At 42.6% G+C, this 20,984-nt stretch overlaps 1 protein-coding gene across 3 annotated transcripts in view; it reads right to left on the bottom strand.

Annotated features, from left to right (window-relative positions):
- LOC127428277 (SLIT-ROBO Rho GTPase-activating protein 2-like) overlaps window positions 1-20,984 on the bottom strand; it is a 184,231-nt gene that overhangs the window by 20,829 nt on the left and 142,418 nt on the right. For all 3 annotated transcript variants that reach the window (XM_051676516.1, XM_051676517.1, XM_051676518.1), the window contains exons 8-16: window positions 15,788-16,009; window positions 11,788-11,889; window positions 11,246-11,443; window positions 7,989-8,073; window positions 2,394-2,421; window positions 1,877-1,907; window positions 757-817; window positions 385-462; window positions 111-245 (exon numbers count right to left, since the gene is read on the bottom strand). In XM_051676516.1, the coding sequence (XP_051532476.1) occupies window positions 111-245; window positions 385-462; window positions 757-817; window positions 1,877-1,907; window positions 2,394-2,421; window positions 7,989-8,073; window positions 11,246-11,443; window positions 11,788-11,889; window positions 15,788-16,009 (940 nt within the window). The remainder of the gene's footprint in view (window positions 1-110; window positions 246-384; window positions 463-756; window positions 818-1,876; window positions 1,908-2,393; window positions 2,422-7,988; window positions 8,074-11,245; window positions 11,444-11,787; window positions 11,890-15,787; window positions 16,010-20,984) is intronic.

Raw genomic sequence — 20,984 nt, 5'->3', positions numbered from 1 at the left:
ACAAGAAATTAGTTCATTTAAGACAATAACTCCTCAATTTTCTCATATGGAAAGCCTGATTTGCGGTTTGCACGTGTGCTGTGGGTGTAGGATATAAAGCGGACACTCACAGACACATGACATGAGGTCATGGAAGACTTCTTTTGGAAAGAGGGCGTTTTCCAGGCCTCTGAAATACAGCTTTAAGACTCCAGCGATGGAGTCCATATCATGATCATTCTGGTCCCCAGCCAGTGGGTCCTCACCTAAGACACAAAGAGAGAGATCATCATACTCAGCACAAATGGAAAAGACAGTGACTGAGCCTTTTAATAATGCAGGGCACAGTCTTGATTTGAAAAACAGGAAAAGACAACGAGGTAAAGGAAGTCTTAGCTGACTCACCTCTCTCGAAGGCATTCTTAATGTCATTGACTTCCACCTGGGAGCCAGAGACTCTGAATATGCCCTCGTGATGGAGACCTGTACAGGCACATGCATGACATTATGGACACAGTGTACAGAGAGAAAGTCTGTGTGGATTTTCTATTGTTTCTGATGCAGTTGCGCTTCAGAGCAGATTAAGTAGGCAGTAGGCAGCAAGGCAGCTCACTAGGTTTTGGAACAGAGCAATTAGTGAAGTTTGAACATTGAATCCAGTTATTTTTCTGTGCCAAGACCAGAGGTTAATAATAGAAATAATGGAATAGATTTGGCAAGGGAAAAAAAGGAAGAGAGAGAGGAACAGAGAGAGAGAAAGAGAGTGAGGGAGCTCACCATGTCGACTGATGAAGCGAATACAACTCTCCACCATCAGGGGAATAAATTGGATAGACTCCTATGAGAGGGAGGGAGGAAAAAAAATAGAGGTTGTAAAATGAAGGAGAAAATATGCAGGTCTGGGTAGGTGGTGGAAGGGGGGAGTCCCTGGACATTTTGCAGCACAGGAAACCTTTCTCTTTACAGGATTCACATAATAATAATAATAATAATATTTGTAGAGGGAAGCCGGCATTAGAATTTAGGAGGGATGAAAAAGCTGCCCAGTTTGAGCCACGGGGGAATGGGGCAACTGTTGCTAGGAGACAGCTTCTCTCCACAGCTTCCTTTTGTTTATTCGAGTGAACAGGAAATGGCTACATATGGCCACATATGACCTGAACCTAGCTGTGTGGAGGTCACGCTCACAATCACTGGCTTAGGCGAGTGTCACAGAGAGAAATGATACAAATCATTACGGGTCAGGAGCTTCAGTTAATATTCACATCAACCATCAGAATGGGGAAAAACATGATCTGGCATGATTGTTGGTGCCAGACGGGCTGGTTTGAGTATTTCTGTAATTGCTGATCTCCTGGGATTTTCACGCACAACAGTTTCTAGAATTTACTCAGAATGGTGGCAAAAACATCCAGTGAGTGTCAGTTCTGCGGACGGAAACGGCTTGTTGATGAGAGAGTTCAACAGAGAATGGCCAGACTGGTTCGAGCTGACAGAAAGGCTATGGTAACTCAGATAACCACTCTGTACAATTGTAGTAAGCAGAACAGCATCTCAGAATGCACAACACGTCGAATGTTGAGGCGGATGGGCTACAACAGCAGAAGACCACGCTGGGCACTTTATTAGGACCATAGTGTTCCTAATAAAGTGCTCGGTGAGTGTGAGTGTATATATATATATATATCTCTAAATATTCTAAATATTCTAAATATTCCCAAGAAGAGCTTTGTTAAATGAAGAGACAAATCATCAATACTCTTTGTTCCTCATGCTCAATTATCCTAGACACCCACAGAAAAAAAAACAACAACTGTACATGTTCATGGCAAGAAAACATGCAAATATACACACAATCATACAAACATGCAGATGTCCCATTTAGTGGTGTAATTACCTGTTTTCGCACAGTGGAGTTCCTCCGTCCGCTGATCGGCATGAAAAAGAGGGAGAGAGATGGGGGGGGGGGGGTGTGGTGAGTGGGAAGCTCTGTCATTACGGTGGATAATTTTCCCTCAAACTGCTCTAATTTTCCTCCACATTCAATCCACAAACCGCCTGTGGCCATTAGACCAGCAAAAATTACCCTCCAGAGAAGGGTCCTATTTTAATATACAGGCCTTAAACACAGACACACACACACACTAGTATTTGTTTTGAGAGCGCTTTTTTTGTGTCCATTCTATGAACTCTTGTTTGAAGGTCTGTTCCCATTTCCATACTGCATAATAACCTGAGAATAATTACCCTCAGCCTCAATAAATAACGATGTGAATAAAAGATGAATATGTCTAGACCAGATATTCATCTTTAAACGGCCCTCAAACATCTGTATGCGTGCTAAATTAAGGCCTTGTGAGTAAATGCTTTGCATCTTATTTGGGTTAGTGGAGTTTGTTTTCCACGGCACTCACCTGGCAAGGCAGTAGTCAGTCTTCTGACCTGGTGAGGGAAAGATACAGTAGAGTTAGAGAGAAAGAAAGGGAGGAAAAAAAAAAAACAGAGAAGAGAGAAACTGGGGCATCATGCACCAATTATTATTATTTATTCATTTTTTTTTTTTTTTTTTTGAGGGAGCACCAGTGGCAGTCCTGGCTCACTTGGTGCCCTAGGCTAGATATGAGTTCATCAGTGGAAAAAAACAAATATTTTTAAACAACTTCGTAGTTCTTTAAGATTATAAGACGTCATGTCTGGTGGTAAAGCTTTTGTCTAGCGTGCAAGCAGGCCCAGGTTCGAAATCCAAACTAATATATGATGTTTATTACATTTTGCTGAGCTTCTTCAGAAAATATAAATTGCATTATGACGCTAAAATTAATTTACGTTCAGTTGGTCATTAAAAGTTACTGAATAAATATGCGGCACATAATGCAGTTGCGATGGCAATGCTTTAGATTAGATGATTGTTCAAAATAGCCTATTGGATATCAGGAATGTATCATATATGTAAACCCTGATATTACACTGCATCAATTTTTCTTTAATAGCTGTGCACACAGCATACGTATGTATACACATCGACGGATGGTCCTACTAAGACCTACTAAAGTTTCCCCCACTACTTGGTGCAGGTTGCCAGCTTGAACAGGGCAATTACGATTCGCTTTCGGGTCGGAACTGGTGGCAACCTGCGATAGGCGCAACATCATGGCCAATATTACAGTCACATCAGAAGGGCAACTGTCCCCTTTTGATTGCAATTCCTCATCTTCTGATTGCTTTTATCTGTGAAATTAAAATGTCAATAAATATGTGTGTGTGGGGGGGGGTTAGGGACATCTGGGAGGCGAAAGGTACACAATTAGCGATATACACACATTTCTGTATGGAAACGGCTTAAGGGCATAGATTTTTTGCGATAAACCACAACTTATGCGACAAAGTTTTTTTTTTCAGCGTGACATCATCACGCACACCATTTTTATCGACAAAAAGGCCATTTGAATGGAAACAAGCAGAAGATGGCAAATTTTGCAAACATTGTTTTTTAACACATTTTCACTTAGTCGATAACAAAACACCGTGAAAAGTAGATGGAAACTAGTTTAGTTTAAAGTAAATGATTTGCTAAAAGTGCGACTTGATTGACCAAATTTATACATGTAAATGGGTGATTTTTTGGTTAACTGTATTTGACTAACATTTTGTTTTACCTACAATAAATGTGCAATTTAATATTCAAAGGTCCCATACAGCACATGTACAGTACATCACCCAGACATCTATTTGATGTGTGTGTTTTCATCAAGAAGATGTGTTTGCTCATCTGCAATTTGTCTTCAAACGTTTCGTCTCTGATGTCAAAAGGACATTCAGCAGAAGTCTTTGAGACAAATATAATGTAGAATGTATGTAAATCTTCTCTTTCTTTTATAAAGATGTTTATCAGATATTAGACCATAAAAACTAGAATCTGAACATTCTAGTGAAATGCTGTTAAATAGACATCTTGGAGATGTGCCGTCTGGGATACAATTGACATTTTTGGAAGTTCAAAACCAAATTGGCTCAAAAATATGAAGCAGTCTGAATACAGACACTACTGAAAAGATATACAGATAGAGAAAGGCTGTGTGTATGATGACGTGGCCACAGCTGGACGGTTTCCTCTGGGAGTAAAACTCTCTTCCCTATCCTTGTCTTTACTGTTACGGAGGACCTTCCTGTGGGACGTGACCCCATATCCAAATGGCCCCTAGCAGCTTCTGTTAAATTCCCCTCTGAACACACACACACACACACCCCCCTGCCAAACATGTGCATAGAGGGAAAACAATTAAGTGACATCATGGTGTGCTATTTTCCTCATGACAGCACAGCAGTGCTATTATTGTAAATGAATGCTAAACTAAACAAAAAAATGAAATGAAAACATTTGTTTCCTGACATAACATAACATGATAGGAAAAAACTGAACAAAAATTCATTTTCATGACTTAAAAGGAATTTTCCGGGCTCCTTACAAGTTAAGCTCAATCGACAGCATTTGTGGCATAATATTGATTACTACAAAAATTTATTTCGAATCGTCCCTTCTTTTCTTTAAAAAAAAGCTAAATCTGAGCTTACAGTGAAGCACTTGCTATGAAGTGAATGGGGCCAATTTTTGGAGGGTTTAAAAGGCAGAAATGTGGAGCTTATAATTTTATAAAAGCACTTAAATTAATTCTTCTGTTAAAACTCATGTATTATTTGAGCTGTAAAGTTGTTTAAATCGTCATTTTTACAGTCATTTTAGGGTTTGTTGACATCACATCGTCATGGTAACGAAGTTGTAAAATTGGCCATAACTTTACACAGAAAAGTGATTTTATCACACTTAAATCATGTTAACACCGATATTGCTTATGTCTTGCGGGTATACTTTTGAAAAAGTTAGTATTTTAACGTACAAAAATTGGCCCCTATTCACTTTCATTATAAGTGCCTCACTGTAACCTCGATATTTGCTTTTTTTAAAGAAAAGGAGGGACACGTCAAAATTAATCAATATTATGCCACAAATGCTGTTGATTGAGTTTGAGATTGAACCCAGAATATTCCTTTAAAAACTAACTGAAATGAAATGAAAATGACCACTAATTAATTGTTATTTTTGAAACGAGAATATTACAAAATTTGAAACCATTACAACCTGCCTTCATTAACATGAAAATGGCACCAGATAATGTTAATACTAGATCGTAACACTAAAATATTAAAACTAAAACTAAAATGAAAACTAAATAAACTGAAAACTAAATTAACTATATTTAACAGATATAAGCAAACAACCATAAGAAATCCTAAACATTAAAGTGATGTTTTGGGTTGTTTTTCTATGTAAACACGCACTAGACAGACATGTTAAACTGTTGTGCCACATCTCGTTTTTTTTTTTTTTTTACATTTTGCATATGAGCGCTGCGTTTTTAAGGCGCCTTGTCAAGTTTAAAGAACTTTAAGAAAGGCATCTCGAGACACCTGCATTCTGTTTGATTAGTTACATCTTGCTTTCTTTTTTTTTTTTGCTAGATGCAAATACGCATTCAGTCTGAACATTCCAGATGACTAAGATAATGCACACAAAATGTATACTTCAGGTACTACAAATAAAATGTATCGCTATGGATATGTGCTCATCTTTCAGTCCGCTAGAGTTTCGTTATCCCTTGATAATATCAATGCCATTACTCTCTCATCGAATCCATCACACTCTTTGTTGGGCCTCATGTATTCAGATAGAAAACAAAGGCAGGCCTAACACAGTCGTAAAAACATAACTTAAGCCCCCACCTTATAAGTCGTAAATCTTACTGATAAAAATCACACCAAAATCAAACAAAGGGAGTCCAAAACAGACTACAAATCCATGAAGCCTTGCCCTCTAAAGGATCGAGCTCTCAACTCCTATTGGATGAGGCACACAACAGAACGTCCCTCAAACATGACATCATCAGGACTTCAAATAATTCTGAAATGCTTCCAAAGTGGCTTCCAGCGACTTAGTTCACCGAATACGGACGTAGCTTTTTGCTGCTCTCCGGTGCAGCCTCGTGGCATAAGGAAGTAATGTCCGACTTGAAACTGTAGCCATACAATCTCCATCTCGCTGGACAAGCTAAGATTACTCTGTGTTCAACCGAACACTCTAACGGATCCGAAGGAGACCGCCGAGCAATTTGCATCTTCATCCGTTGGCCTACAGAAGTGAAGAGATTAAAGATTTCTCTTCCATCTTCAATCAAGTCGACATTTCTGAGTTCTCTGCCAGCCCGCCGAGAATCAACAGCCGTACCGCCCGCCGACAATCAACAGCCGTACCCGCCGCCAACAATCAACAGCCGTACCGCCCGCCGACAGCGCGAGGAAACGACCTCTCGTCATCACACGAGCCTCAAGGAACCGGGTCAAAGTTAAAGGACGGAGGAAAACACATTCTACCTGTGTCCTCATGTGATTCAAGTAAGAGGTTACGTCTGGGCAGACATAGAATATTATAGTGTGTTATTCTTGTGTTTGAAGGTTTTTGCTTGTACAGTTTACGGACCGCCATGTCCGTTCATTATTAATACTCAGGGTATTAATTATCACAAATTTGTTTTGCTGTATTGTGGTCCAACCAAATTGGACTGTTGTGCATTTTCGCCATCGCGGGTGAGACAGCAACTGAGTTCATCCATTAAAGAGTCAAATAACACAGGACTTTTACGAGCCCCGCTCGTAAAACCGCGTCTCTGAGTGATGAACACGGCTGCTTTATCTCCAGCTATCGTGAAATCAGCTTTCGGGCTGTCACTGAATCATCTCTCTCTCTCTCTCTCTCTCTCACTAACCACACTGACACACACACACACACACACACACACTGTCACACACACACCTTATGTGTTATAGAATTATTTTTATTTCCATATGTAATCATATCACTGTTTAGTTTGTAGTTGTAAGTCGGAAGTTTATTGACTGCATTGTATTAATTATTAATTGATATTACTGCATAAATAAACTTTGTTTATATTACAAAGAGAAGTGTTTTGGTTTGTTTTGCATACGCCTGTGTCATGCTGACGGGATGTCAGTGCTCGGCTTCAAACCTTCATTCATTGTTTTTTTTTCCCGAAAATCGATATTCTTCGGATGTCGATTTTCCTAAGAAAACAATCTAATATTGAGACTGTTTTACTATTCGGTTATTAGTCCCTGATTTCAGGGTGGTGCCCCGTCAATGTTAATCCTTATTAATATTCTATTGATTTTTGATAATTGATAATTATCTTTGATTGAATTTGAATGATCAATAAGCTAGTGTTAATTTTAATTAATGTTTCATCGACGTTAACAATTAACGATTATCTTTGATAACTGTTGATTTAAAGGATTAAAAAAAAGCTAACATTGATTCTCATCAATGTTCTATTGATTTTAATAATTAATAATTATCTTTGATAATTATTAATTATTGCTAATAACCAAACTTGCTCCTAAACGTAGCACACTACATTTACTGGAGTCCCATATGAGGTTTTAATGAGTTAGATCCAATTAATTAATTTAAATATTGATTAATAACTACAGAAATAATTATTAATTATTTCTGATAGTAACACTGATCTAAACAACCAGTAAAGCCCTACACCTTCATAATCATCTGTGCTATCAGTCAGAGTCTCTCAACTTCACTTCCTGCTCTTCAATGGAGTCCAAACTGACTGGCTGACAGTTCAGTTCATTCTTAAGGGATGAATGTAGGAGATATATCAGACTGAAATACACAGATCAGGAAAACCCTGTTGCTCTCTTAAACATACACACACAAACAAACTAATTTCTCCATATCGCATTTTGTATTGTAGTAGTCTGTGCAAAGCATATGACCTTTGACCTCCACCCTCCTGGCCTGCAAATAAGTGAGTGGATAAGATCATGGTAGGGCCCAGAGGACAGCAGCAACTGTTTTATGAAAGGCTGGAGACAATTCTGTTAGCTAAAGAAACACACATGCATCACACAATAAGATAACTCACTTTCTCCCAGAGTCTTCTGAATCAGGTCATGTTTAGCCTGTAGCTTGGTGATGAGGTTCCTGCCCTCAAGAAACTCCTTCAGTTTCTGAAACAGAGAATATAAAACAGGAGTTCACGCTAAAGTATAACTGCTAGATCATCATCTTACACACTTATGAACAAACACTGCAAAGAATTTCACTTGGATGGCTATTAAGTGAACCCACAATCAATCTTTGTACCTTTTCTCCACCCTGGCAAAAAATCCTTCCTCTATCCCTTTCAATTTGCAGTGTGGTCTTTAGACTATACATCTTGTTGGCATAAACATTAATTTCTGATCCACTGCAGCACAGGGCAGCCCTGGATCTATGCGCTTTAATAGATTATGCTCTTTGGGGGCAAGAACCCTGACCTGATGGAAACCTGACAGCAGAGAGACAGAAAGAGGGATGGGGAGAATGGATGGGGAAAAACCTGAATCGCAGAGGAGCAGGGCTGACAGATGCTTACAAGATCATCCATCATATATTGCAGCCATACCGGAATAACAGTAATGCAGACACTAGCAGGAGGGCCAAGACACGGAGCCATGCACTATTGCTTTTGGCATGGAAAGAGACTAACAGAAAGGGAATGCACATAGGGAACAAAATAGAAAGTGAAACTGGATGGTGGGGGAGGAATGAGATGCGCTGAAATAACACGTACATGATCAAATTACAAAAAACAAAACCTCCAGGTAATCGATGGGGTCTTGTGCTTTCATTGATCGACTGTGGCCAGAGTGAATGGAAATTACAGCATATAATGCCTGGTATCTATGCATAGTGTGTGTTGACAACACAAAATAACAAGTATAAAAATAGCAAATGCATTCTTTACAAATACATAACTAGATTTGGACGTTTTCTAAAGAAAATGTGACTGGTACTTGCCAGTGCACAACTGGACATCATTATGCAAAGGTGTTCTGGGTGGTTACCAGGGCATTGCTATACAATTGCTAGGGTGTTCTTGATGGTTGCTAAGGTCCCACCTTTAATATAAGTGTATAGGAATTTTTTTCCCATTTTTACGAGAGGCAGGAAAAATTCATAAGTCCACCTGTTTAGAAAAAGAATAGTACTATCCTCAATAGGCAATACGATTTGATGTATAATTTATGCATGCAGTTCAATAGAGCGCGTCAGTGCCCATGCACTTTTTCAGCCTTCTTGATTCCGGAAGTATTTTTCCCATGCATTTTTTTTTCCATAAGTACTTCATAAAAGAGTTTTAAGCCATGAACCAAACCAACCAGCTCCAAGGTGAATCAAAACATAACAAACTTTGATTTAAAGCAGAAACGTTTTTGAAAATTGAACAAAAAGACAAAGGTGCAAAACTGAAAATCTTAAAAAAATGAAGTTGAAATAACGCAGACTGTTGAATTCAGCAGAAGCAGACACAATTGATTAATAAACTTGTAGCTTACAGTAGTCCCGCCTAAAGGCCCAGGTATACTCAGTGAAGTTCTTGACTTTGCACTCTGTTATTGTAATTTATGATGACACTGATACTACTGCAAATATGTGTGTATAAAAGAGTGTAAATGGGTAGAATACAGACAAAAGGTGGTGATGGAAGGAATATCTTACTTTGGGCAGGCTTTCGGCTCTAGATGACATATCAATGAAGCATCATATCAAACAACTGAGTGAATTGGACACTTAAGAGTATTTGAGTAAATTTGATTCCTTTTGGAGACTAATTAACAAAATAAATAAATCACATGACATTTTCTTGGAAAATGTCTCTACGTGAACGATCATACAGATGTTGGTAAGTTTGCATCAGCTCACTAATAACAGCACCCAGTACAAAGTTTTCCTGAAAGTTTGCTCTGGCGAGCTATTACGAACCACTGAAATGAACTCAAAAACACCTTCGTCTTGGCAAGATTTTGTTTCGAAATGACGACACACCCATTTGCTCTTCGATTTTAGATTAAGTACAACGGGGCCTTGAAGGGTTTATAAGATATTGTTAATAATAATAATTATAATTGTATTTATTTATCATGCATTTTACATTTGCACATATACAGTGAAATTCTTTTTTTCACATATCCCAGCTAAGCTGGGGTCAGAGTGCAGGGTCAGCCATGATATGGTGCCCCTGGAGCAGATAGGGTCAAGGGTCTTGCTCAAGGGCCCAACAGTGGCATCTTTGCAGTGCTGGGGCTTGAACCCCCAATCTTCTGATCAGTAACCCAGAGCCTTAACCGCTGAGCCACCACTGGCCCCAATAATAAATAAATGGGATTTTTACTTCCGGAACCCAGCTATTGTACTCTATAGTAATGTGATGCTTGCCTTAACAAACACCACTAAAAGAAAAGAGTCTATGGAGAAAGGGTATTTGGCATCTGTCTGGAGTACAAATTTCTCTGTATTTGTGTTAGTAGAGAATTACAACATGTTACACTGTTTCAGTCGACGACAAACAAGGACAGATCAATGAACAGCAGTCATTTGTGGCAGTCCTGCAATCACCGCTAACTGCTGTCTTTTCAATCAAAGGTTTCTTAAAAGGCTCTGATTGAAAAGAAAGGACATTAAGCTGTATCTCAAACATTCAAACTCTTATCACTGCCTTCATCACCCTTCCTTTCCCATTTCTCCTTTATCCCTACATACCCCCAGCTCCAAGCCCAAACCCTACCCTCCATCTGCTGCTAACTCTCTGACCCTGTGCTAAAGGGACAGTTCACCCAAAAATAAAAAATTAAGTAATCATTTAATTTTTGGGTGAACTATCCTTTAAACTGATGTCCCTTTATCTCAATTGCTGTGAAGTAAGTAAAGATGCTGACTACCACCCCTGGAGTCACGAGTTCGAATCCAGGGCGTGCTGAGTGACTCCAGCCAGGTCTCCTAAGCAACCAAATTGGCCCAGTTGCTAGGGAGGGTAGAGTGACATGGGGTAACCTTCTCGTGGTCGCTATAATGTGGTTCTCGCTCTCGATGGGGTGCTTGGTGAGTTGTGCGTGGATGCCGCAGAGAATAGCGTGAAGCCTCCACATGTGCTACATCTCCAAGGTAACGCGCTCAACAAGCCACGTTATAAGATGCACGGATTGATGGTCTCAGACGTGGAGGCAACTGAGATTTGTCCTCCGCCACCCGGATTGAGGTGAGTCACTACGTCACCACGAGGACCTAGAGCGCATTGGGAATTGGGCATTCCAAATTGGGGAGAAAAAATATATATATATATATTTTAAAGAAAAATACCGTGAAGTAGAACTGTTCTGTCTCCTGCTGGTTTGCTCGTCTCTTGGCCAGACTGGGTTTGCTCATAAAAGATTCAGACACAGTGGACTTGACCGACTCCATTGAGTTACTGTGGTGAAAGCAATCGGTCACATCATAGTCCTCAATGGTCACCATATCCTGGATGGTCTGCAGAGTGGCCTCCATCGTCTTCTTCACCTGAAGGAAGGCAAAAGACAGACAGAGCATGACTATTACAGTCCTGACATATTGGTAGTAATGCAATAATACACTTGTTGGGAGGTGTTTTGAAGTGAAGGTTGACAGGTTAGAAGACACATTTCCAGTATATACACAGAAAGACAGAATGTGAACACAATTCTAGAAGAGATGAACGCTTATGAATCCCAATGAGTGCGAGAGGTAAAGAGTTTACTTGTGTTTGTTTATTTGTATACGAAAGCATGCATGTAGCTATGTACAGTATGGGTTTGTTTATAAGTGCCTCTAGTTTTGCGAAGCATGGATACGAGTATGTTTGCTTGTGTATGTGTGATCGTCACCTCTTCATTCTCTATATTTAGGGTGGATAGGCGGGACTGCAACTGCTGGCATCTCTGGATCAGCTCACCCTGCAAAGGCTGCTGGGCACACAGGTTTCCAACCTGAACAAAAGAAAGAGAGAAAAGAGCTTGAGATTTTCAACAGGAATGAAGAAGAACTGAAGCAAAACCATCACTAGCTGTGATTACAAACCTGACCCATGTGCTCCAGCTAAACTTACAAACTGAGACACACAGAGGGGAAGCAAAGAGTGACCCAAACTAGTGACTATCTGCCCCCTCGGTCTCTCACTCTTTTTGCCCCTAACAGCTCGGGAACATCTGGCTGCTCTGGTCCACCCTCTCCCTGAGGGCTGAACACACAACATGGCAAATACTGTATGCACTGGGGAAAACCAGCTACTCTGTTCATCAAACAAACACACATACACACACAAAATACAGTTTTCAAATATATATATATATATATATATATATATATATATATATATATATATATATATATATATATATATATATTTTTTTTTTTTTTTATTGAAGCAAAAAAAATTATCCAACACCTATATCACCCATGTGAAAAACGAACTGCCCCATTAAACTTAACAGCCGGTTGTGTCACCTTTAGCAGCAACAACTGCAATCAAATGCTTCTGATAACCGGAGATCAGTCTTTCACAACACTGTGGTGGAATTTTGGCCCACTCTTTTTTGCAGAACTGCTTTAATTCAGCCACATTGTGGGGATTTCGAGCATGAACTGCCCATTTAAGGTCCTGCCACAGCATCTCAATCAGGTTCAAGTCAGGACTTTGACTAGGCCACTCCAAAACTTTAATTTAGCTTCTTTTGAGCCATTCAGAGGTGGACTTACTCCTATGCTTTGGATCATTGTCTTGCTGCATAATCCAGTTGCGCTTGAGCTTCAACTCATGGACTGATGACCGGATGTTATTTTTTAGGATTTTCTGCTAGAGAGCAGAATTCATGTTTCCCTCAATTATTGCAAGTCGCCCTGGCCCTGAAGCAGCAAAAGCATCCCCACACCATCACACTACCACCACCATGCTTGACCGTAGGTATGATGTTCTTTTTGTGGAATTCTGTGTTTGATTTACGGCAGATGTAACCTCTGTCTTCCAAACAGTTTCACTTTCGACTCATCAGTCCACAGAACATTCTCCCAAAAGGTTTAAGGATCATCAAGATGTATTTTGGCAAAATTCAGATGAGCCTTAATGTTCTTCTGGGTTAGCAGTGGTTTTCGTCTCGCCACTTTTCCATGGATGGCATTTTTGGCCATTGTCTTTCTGATAGTGGAGTCACGAACAGTGACTTTTATTGATGCGAGAGAGGCCTGCAGTTCCTTGGATGTTGTCCTAAGCTTTTTTGTGACTTCCTGGATGAATCGTCGCTGTGCTCTTGGAGGAAATTTGGAAGGTCAGCCACTTCTAGGAAGGTTCACTACTGTGCCAAGTTTTCTCCATTTGAAGATAATGGCTCTCACTTTGGTTCTTTGGAGTCACAGAGCATTTGAAATAGCTTTGTAACCCTTCCCAGACTGATGTATTTCAATCACCTTTTTCCTCATAATTTCTGGAATTTCTTTTGACCATGGCATATTGTGCTACTGGATGAGACCTTTTAACGAACTTCATGCTGCTGAAAAAGTTCTATTTAGGTGTTGATTTGATTGAACAGGGCTGGCAGTAATCAGCCCTGGGTGTGTCTAGTCCAGCTGAACCCCATTATGAATGCAGTTTCATAGATTTGGGGATTTAGTAACTAAGGGGGCAAATACTTTTTCATACAGGCCCAGTTGATATTGGATCACTTTTTTGCTTCAATAAATAACATTATCATTTAAAAACTGTATTTTGTGTTTACTCAGATTGCATTTGTTTTATATTTTTGTTTAAATTTTTCAAACAATTTAGTACACAAAAACAAAAGAAATCAGGATGTGGGTAAATACTTTGTCACAGCACTGTATTCCATCCCCTAAGCCTAACCCTAAACCTAACCCTTGCAGAAACCTGTGCATATATGTAGATTTAAAGCTAAACATGATTTGGCTGATTTATGAGCCTTTTATTATTATTATTTTTTTACCAGTGAGGACCACCTAAAATGTCCTCACTAGTGGGTTTTCTACCAGTTTCACTATATTAGTGATGACATTTTCCAAAATTTGGCATTCACAAGTACAGCCAAACCTGTACGCACACACACACACACACACACACAAAGCTCCTGAAGGGGTTGTTTAAAATGTGAAATTGCAACACAAAAACAAACCTATGTTTCAAAAACAAAACTGTAGCACATAAACAAAACAAAACTGCATCACAAAAAAACAAAACAAAAGCACAAAACAAAGTTGCAGCACCAAAAACAAAACAGCAGCACAAAAACAAAACTGCAGCACAAAAAACAAAACAAAAATCCAGCACAAAAACAAAAAAAAAAAAAACTGTAGCGCACACACACAAAAAACTGCAGCAAAAAAAAACAAAACAAAATTGCATCACAAAAAACAAAAACAAAATTGCAGCACAAAAAATTTCTCGCCACTCGGTCTCTGAACTAATTTCCCTCCATTGATGTTTATTAAAACAATAAGTCACAAGAAGCCATGTGTTAAAGCTGAAGTGTATTTGTTCTTGTTAAAATATGTCGTCTTATCTGAGATAAATATGCAGACAACGTATGTAGGTTGATTCAGATGGAAAGTGTAATACAACTGCACAACTCAAAATGCAAGCTTATTTATTATCAATCAAATTAAAGGTGTATGTTTACTTTAGTGTCTTTTCTGATGGAAAGTGTAACACTGTGGCGCTCTCAAAAATTACTATTGGAGCGTCCCAACCAGCTCGACAGCAATACTGCCTCAACCAGTGGCATGAGTTTGGTTGGTCTGTCTTCCTTCAAATGGCAGATTGGGGGAGTGTTCAGAAAATCTGAGGCTCATCCACTATGGAGCTACATGCCTTTTGTTTAGACATTTTTACATATTTAATATGCTAAACATCACATTATCAAACGTGAAACCGAGTAAAAGCACCGAAGACCGGAAAGTAAAAAAACAGGCTTCTGTTATGAATCATGGAACACTTCCACATTCAAGAAAAAGATGGATAATCAGTTATATAATGACTGGATAGTCTAATGACAACATCAGAAAACAGGACAGAGGTAATAGAGGTCTCTCAGAAGACATGCCTGTCACTGTAACAATCTGATTGAGAAATGCTTCATTCCTCGAGGTGCCTAGGTTTGTTTGGACATGCAAGACTATCATATAATTCCAGAGAGACAATGCTGATCATTGTGTAACAGTAATGATTGGCATTTTGTTAAGGTGATTTCTTGATGTTATAAAATTGTATTTTATTTTTTATTTTTTCTCCCCTATTTGGAATGCCCAAGTCCTCGTGGTGGCATAGTGACTTGCCTCAATCCGGGTGGCGGAGGATGAATCTCAGTTGGCTCCACGTCTGAGACCGTCAATCCACGTATTTTATCACATGGCTTGTTGAGCGCGTTACCGCGGAGACGTAGCGCTTGTGGAGGCTCACGCTATTCTCCGTGGCATCCACGCACAACTCACCACGTGCCCCACCGAGAGTGAGAAACACATTATAGCGACCATGAGGAGGTTAACCCAACGTGACTCTACCCACCCTAGCAACCGGGCCAATTGGTTTCTTAGGAAGCCTGACTGGAGTCACTCAGCATACCCTGGATTTGAAATTCAAATATTTGATATATTGGATCCAAAAGGATTTTAATTTCTGGAAACAGTACAGAACCAATAACATTTTACTAATGTTATTTTGCAACTTGATGGAAACCTGAATAGTGTTAACCAACATTTTGGCTTGGCTGTTGGTAGAGTATATTGCTTGAGGCTTGAAAGTAATTTCCACATCCTAGCACTTTGTTATACCAGTACAATGTCATAAGCAATCATAACCATGATATGCTGACATAAACTGACCATATCACCCATGTGAGACTGGAAGTCGAAGCGCATCGGAGGGCAGAAGACATTGTTGTAGGTCTCCATGAGCCTTTGTTTGTCATCGTTGGCCTCTAGGTTCTCTGCAGCGTTCTCAATGGTCTCCAGACCACTGTGCTTGGACGTCTCCACATTAAACTCAGCCGAGAGGTAGGTACGAAGTGCACGGTTCAGGCTGGCATGGTAGCCCAGGTCACAGCACTGAGAGAGGGGAAAGAAAAAGGGAACCTTTTGGTATTTTGGGTTGTCAAGTCAAGAATTGTTTTGTACAAACTTGAGGGGTCCATGCCAGCTCATACCAATTCATTAGAATTTTTCAATTAAACTTTTCACTCAAATTTTCATGCTGACAATAGAATTTTTAATGTGCAAAAATAAAAAAAAAATAATAATAATAATATATATATATATATATATATATATATATATATATATATATATATGCATTTAAAGGGATAACCAAAAATGAAAATTCTCTTTTCAATTACTCACCCTCATGCCATCCCAGATGTGTATGACTATCTTTCTTCAGCAGAATACAAACGAAGATTTAAAAATATATATATATTTCAGCTCTGTAGATCCATACAAAGCAAGTGAATGGTGACCGGACCTTTGTAGCTCCAAAAATCACATTAAGGAAACATAAAAGTAATCCATATGACTCCAGTGGTTAAATCCATATCTTCAGAACCAATAAAATAGGTGTGGTGAGAAACAGAACAATATTTAAGTCCTTTTTCACTCTAAATCTCCACTTTAATGTGATGTAAATCAGATGTAAATGTGAAAGTGGAGATTTAGAGTGAAAAAGGACTTACATTTTGATCTGTTTTTCACCCACACCTGCTTCTGAAGAAATGGATTTAACCACTGGAGTCATATGGTTTCCTTTATGTGATTTTTGGAGCAACAAAGGTCTGATCACTATTCACTTGCATTCTATGGACCTACAGAGCTGAGATATTCTTCTAAAATCTTTGTTTGTGTTTTCCTGAAGAAAGTCATACACATCTAGGATGGCATGAGGCTGTATTGTTTGTTTTTTAAGAAAAAAAATTTGAGCTGAAACCAACATATTATAACATGACCATCCAATCAAAACACACAGAACATGCCTGGATCTCCGCAGGGAGGTAACCTGGCCTGCTCCTCTTATTCCCCCTTGAGCACTGAGAAATGTCTCGGTTACTGTCGTAACCTCCGTTCCCTGATGGAGGGAATGAGACGTTATGTCGATGTAGTGACACTAGGGGTCGCTCTTGAGAGCCCCGAACACCTCAGATTTTTGAGAAAAGGCCAATGAGAATTGGCGAGTGGAATTTGCATGCCACTCCCCCGGACATACGGATATAAAAGGAGCTGGCTCGCAACCACTCATTCAGGTTTTGTGCTGAGAAGCCGAGACAGGGTCCCGGCCATTTCAGCGGGTAGTACAGCATTGTGGCGGGGGGACATAATGTCTCGTTCCCTCCATCAGGGAACAGAGGTTACGACAGTAACCGAGACATTCCCCTTCTGTCACTCACTCAATGTTGTGTCGATGTAGTGACAGTAGGGGTCCCTATACGAAATGTCACAACTAGCTGAACTGTGTTAAGTGGACTGCCGGTGCAGGTGCAAGCAAGCTGCTGCGTGCGTAGTAGCAGGTGCATCGGTCTGCTTGCAGCCTCCCCCAACGCCCCAAAAAACATCGTATCATCCCTGGGAGGGGAAGAGACGTATCTAGTATGGAAGCAGGCCGTGCAGCCTGTTTTCTCTCCACAGAGTATTCAGTTATTTGGCTGGGGCCATTTTAACGCTCAATATATGCGCCAGGGAAGGTGTTCTTTTCCTATCCTATTCTTTCAGGGGAAAAAGACCCCTCGGAGACCACATCCTGCCTGGAGGGGAGGCAACATGTGGCAAGCATGTCATGTGGGCTCTGAGCCGCATATGGAAGAGGCGCGTTGGTAGGTCCTGCTTGAAAGGGGAGGAGCTCTACAAACATGGCGACTGGGACAGAGAGGGCTCTGTCGAAAGGAGACGCATGTCTGCTGACAGGGAGACCGTACTGCGGAAAATACATCACAGGGGGTTACCGGAGTAACCGGCACCTGTGGAGCACCTACCTCAGTAAGGGCATATTAGTACACGTACTGGTTCCGGCTGTGAATTCCTCCGCTGAATTGGCGAGCCACAGGGCTAGAGAAGAAGGACATCCAGGGTTCACGGGTTCGTGAACTCTCATGGGAAAAGAAGCACACATCTTCACCTCTTTGGAGGGGAAAGGCGCTATACGCAAGCGATACACCCAGCCAGCTGTCCATATTCCCGAACTTACCTGTTCGTACCTGACAGAACACGGGATTAAACCGGCTCAACCCGGAGATTGTAAAATCTCGCGAAGGTATTGGGTGTTGCCCAGCCCGCTGTCCTGCAGATGTCTGCTAAAGAGGTGCCATGGGCCAGTGCCCATGAGGATGCCAGACTCCTTGTGGAGAGTGCTCAAATTCCTGAAGGGGCGGGCACGGCCTGGGCCTGGTATGCCATAGTGATGGTATCCACGACCCAGTGGGCAAGCCTCTGTTTGGAGACAGCATTCCCTTTCCGCTGTCCGCCAAAGCGAACAAAGAGCTGCTCAGAGCGTCTAAAGCTCTGTGTGATCCAAGTAGATGTGCAAAGTATGCACTGGACACAGCAATGACAGGGCTGGGTCTGCCTCCTCCTGGGGCAGCGCTTGCAGGTTCACCACCTGATCCCTGAAGGGGGTTGTGGGAACCTTGGGCACATAGCCCGGCCGGGGTCTCAGGATTACGTGAAAGTCACCCAGACCGAACTCCAGGCAGGTATCGCTGACAGAGAATGCTTGCAGGTCTCCGACCCTCTTGATGGAGGTGAGCGCAATCGGGAGGGCCGTCTTCAAGGAGTGGGCTTTCAACTCGACTGACTCTAGCGGCTCAAATGGGGCTCCGCGAAGGCCCAGGAGGACCATGGAGAGATCCCATGAGGGGAACAGGCATGGCCTACGAGGATTCAGCAACTCTCGAGAGTAAGCTAGAATCAGCCAGTCGTCGAGGTAGTTGAGTATGCGGAGGCCCACTTTCCTTAATGGGGCAAGAACTGCCTCTGTGACTTTCGTGCAGACGCGAGGGGACAGGGACAGGCCGAAGGGGAGAACCTTGTACTGATATACCCGGCCGTCGAAAGCAAACCGTAGGAAGGGTCTGTGTCGAGGTAGAACCGAGACATGAAAGTACGCGTCCTTCAGTTCTACTGCCGCGTACCAATCTTGATGCTGGACACACGCCAAAATGTGCTTTAGCATCAGCATCTTGAACGGGAGTCTGTGCAAGGCCCGGTTCAGAACTCGCAGGTCCAATATTGGCCGCAACCCACCGCCTTTCTTCGGTATGATGAAGTAAAGGCTGTAAAACCCTTTCTTCATCTTGGCTGGAGGGACAGGCTCTATTGCGCCCTTGCGCAGAAGGGTCACAATCTCCGCACGCAAGGTGGCGGTGTTCTCGCCCCTCACCGAAGTGAAGTGGATGCCGCTGAACCGGGGTGGGCGCCTGGTGAACTGAATCGTGTAGCCAAGTCGGATGGTCCTGGCCAACCATCGCGACAGGTTGGAAAGCGCTAGCCACACGTCCAAGCTCTGGGCGAGGGGCACTAAGGGGACGATCGCGTTTAACGTACCTGTGGGTGGGGCCTCATGGTGGGAGGGAGCAGAGGATGCCACGTCGAGGAGTCTCACTTCGTCTCGAACTCAAGGTTGCACTGAGGTGACCCTCGAAGCACTTACCTTGCTCCATGTACCCGGCATCGGGGGAGTCGGCGACGGGGGAGGAGGGACCATCCTCGTAGTCCATCACAACCACCTGGCCGTGGGTGTGAGTGTGGTGCGACCGAACAAGCGAAGGCGGGGGGCCCGCGTTCGCAGCGTCTAAGTTGCAGGTGCACATTGCCCGATTGTCATGATAACGGCGGTCATAAACACTGGCTATGTGACCCAGGGAGTGAGGAAACTGGTCTTTTGAGAATGTGGGTACCGCAGTCCATTCGGGGTTCGGCAAACATAAAAGAAAAGGAAACCAAAGTATTACCTCCCGGCCCTCCACCAGGGGATGGAGTGGTCTGGATACCAGCTCTGGGTTTGCAGCAGACATTGCTCTCTAGGTCGTATGTCTCAGGGGTGCTTAGGAGCCTTCTGGGTCCTCGTGCCGGCCTGAGGCGGGGGGCGTCAGCTTCCTGCAGGTGGCTCTACGCTGGGGCCGAGAACTGGGCTCGGGCTGAGGCGGAGCCACCTGGGCTTTCACCGCCACAGGGGGACACCCTCGGCGAGCAGACGGGATACGGGATCTTGAGCCGCGCCGGGGCAAGATGTGTTGTATAGTCTCTGTCTGCTTCCTCATCGCCGAGAACTGCTGGGTGCAGTCCTTGACGGTGTCGCTGAATAGCCGATCTGGGAGATGGGGACGTTGAGAAAGCGAACCTTGTCCACGTCCATCATCTCCACCAGATTCAGCCACTGGTGGCGTTCCTGGACCACGAGAGTGGACATCGCCTGCCCGAGTGCTCGTGCCGTGACCTTCGTCGCCCGGAGGGCGATGTCGGTTGCCGAGCGCAGCTCCTGCATCACATCGGGATCAGGACTACCAACGTGCAGTTCCTTTAGTGCCTTGGCCTGGTGTACTTGCAGGAGGGCTATGGCATGCAGGGCAGAGGCGGCCTGACCAGCGGCGCTGTAGGCTTTGGCCATCAGAGACGACGTTGTCCTACAGGCATTGGAAGGGAGTGCCGGGCGATCCCACCAGATGGCTGCGCTTTGCGGGCACAGGTGCACTGTAACCGTCTTATCCACCTGAGGGACCTCCGTATACCTGTGGGCTGCCCCGCCATCGAGGGTAGTGAGAGCGGACGAGCTGGGAGGTCGGTTTCGGGCAGAAAAACGTGCCCTCCATGACCTCATCAGCTCATTGTGCACTTCTGGGAAGAAAGGGACCGGGGGGGAACCAGTCATCTAGCCACGAGGGCTCAGGGGAGGGTGGATGGTTCCACTCCAACCCAACACACGCGGCGGCCCGGTCAAGCATGGCGGTCATCTCGCCATCAGCCTCAGACTGTGAGGGCCGACCTGAAGGTGGCAGCCCAGTCGAGTCCTCGGCTGAAATCACCAGTACGCTCTCCAATGCAG

Source organism: Myxocyprinus asiaticus, chromosome 37, assembly GCF_019703515.2.
Source record: "Myxocyprinus asiaticus isolate MX2 ecotype Aquarium Trade chromosome 37, UBuf_Myxa_2, whole genome shotgun sequence".
NCBI classification, from domain to species: Eukaryota; Metazoa; Chordata; class Actinopteri; order Cypriniformes; family Catostomidae; genus Myxocyprinus; species Myxocyprinus asiaticus.
This window is presented reverse-complemented; position numbering and strand designations above follow the sequence as displayed.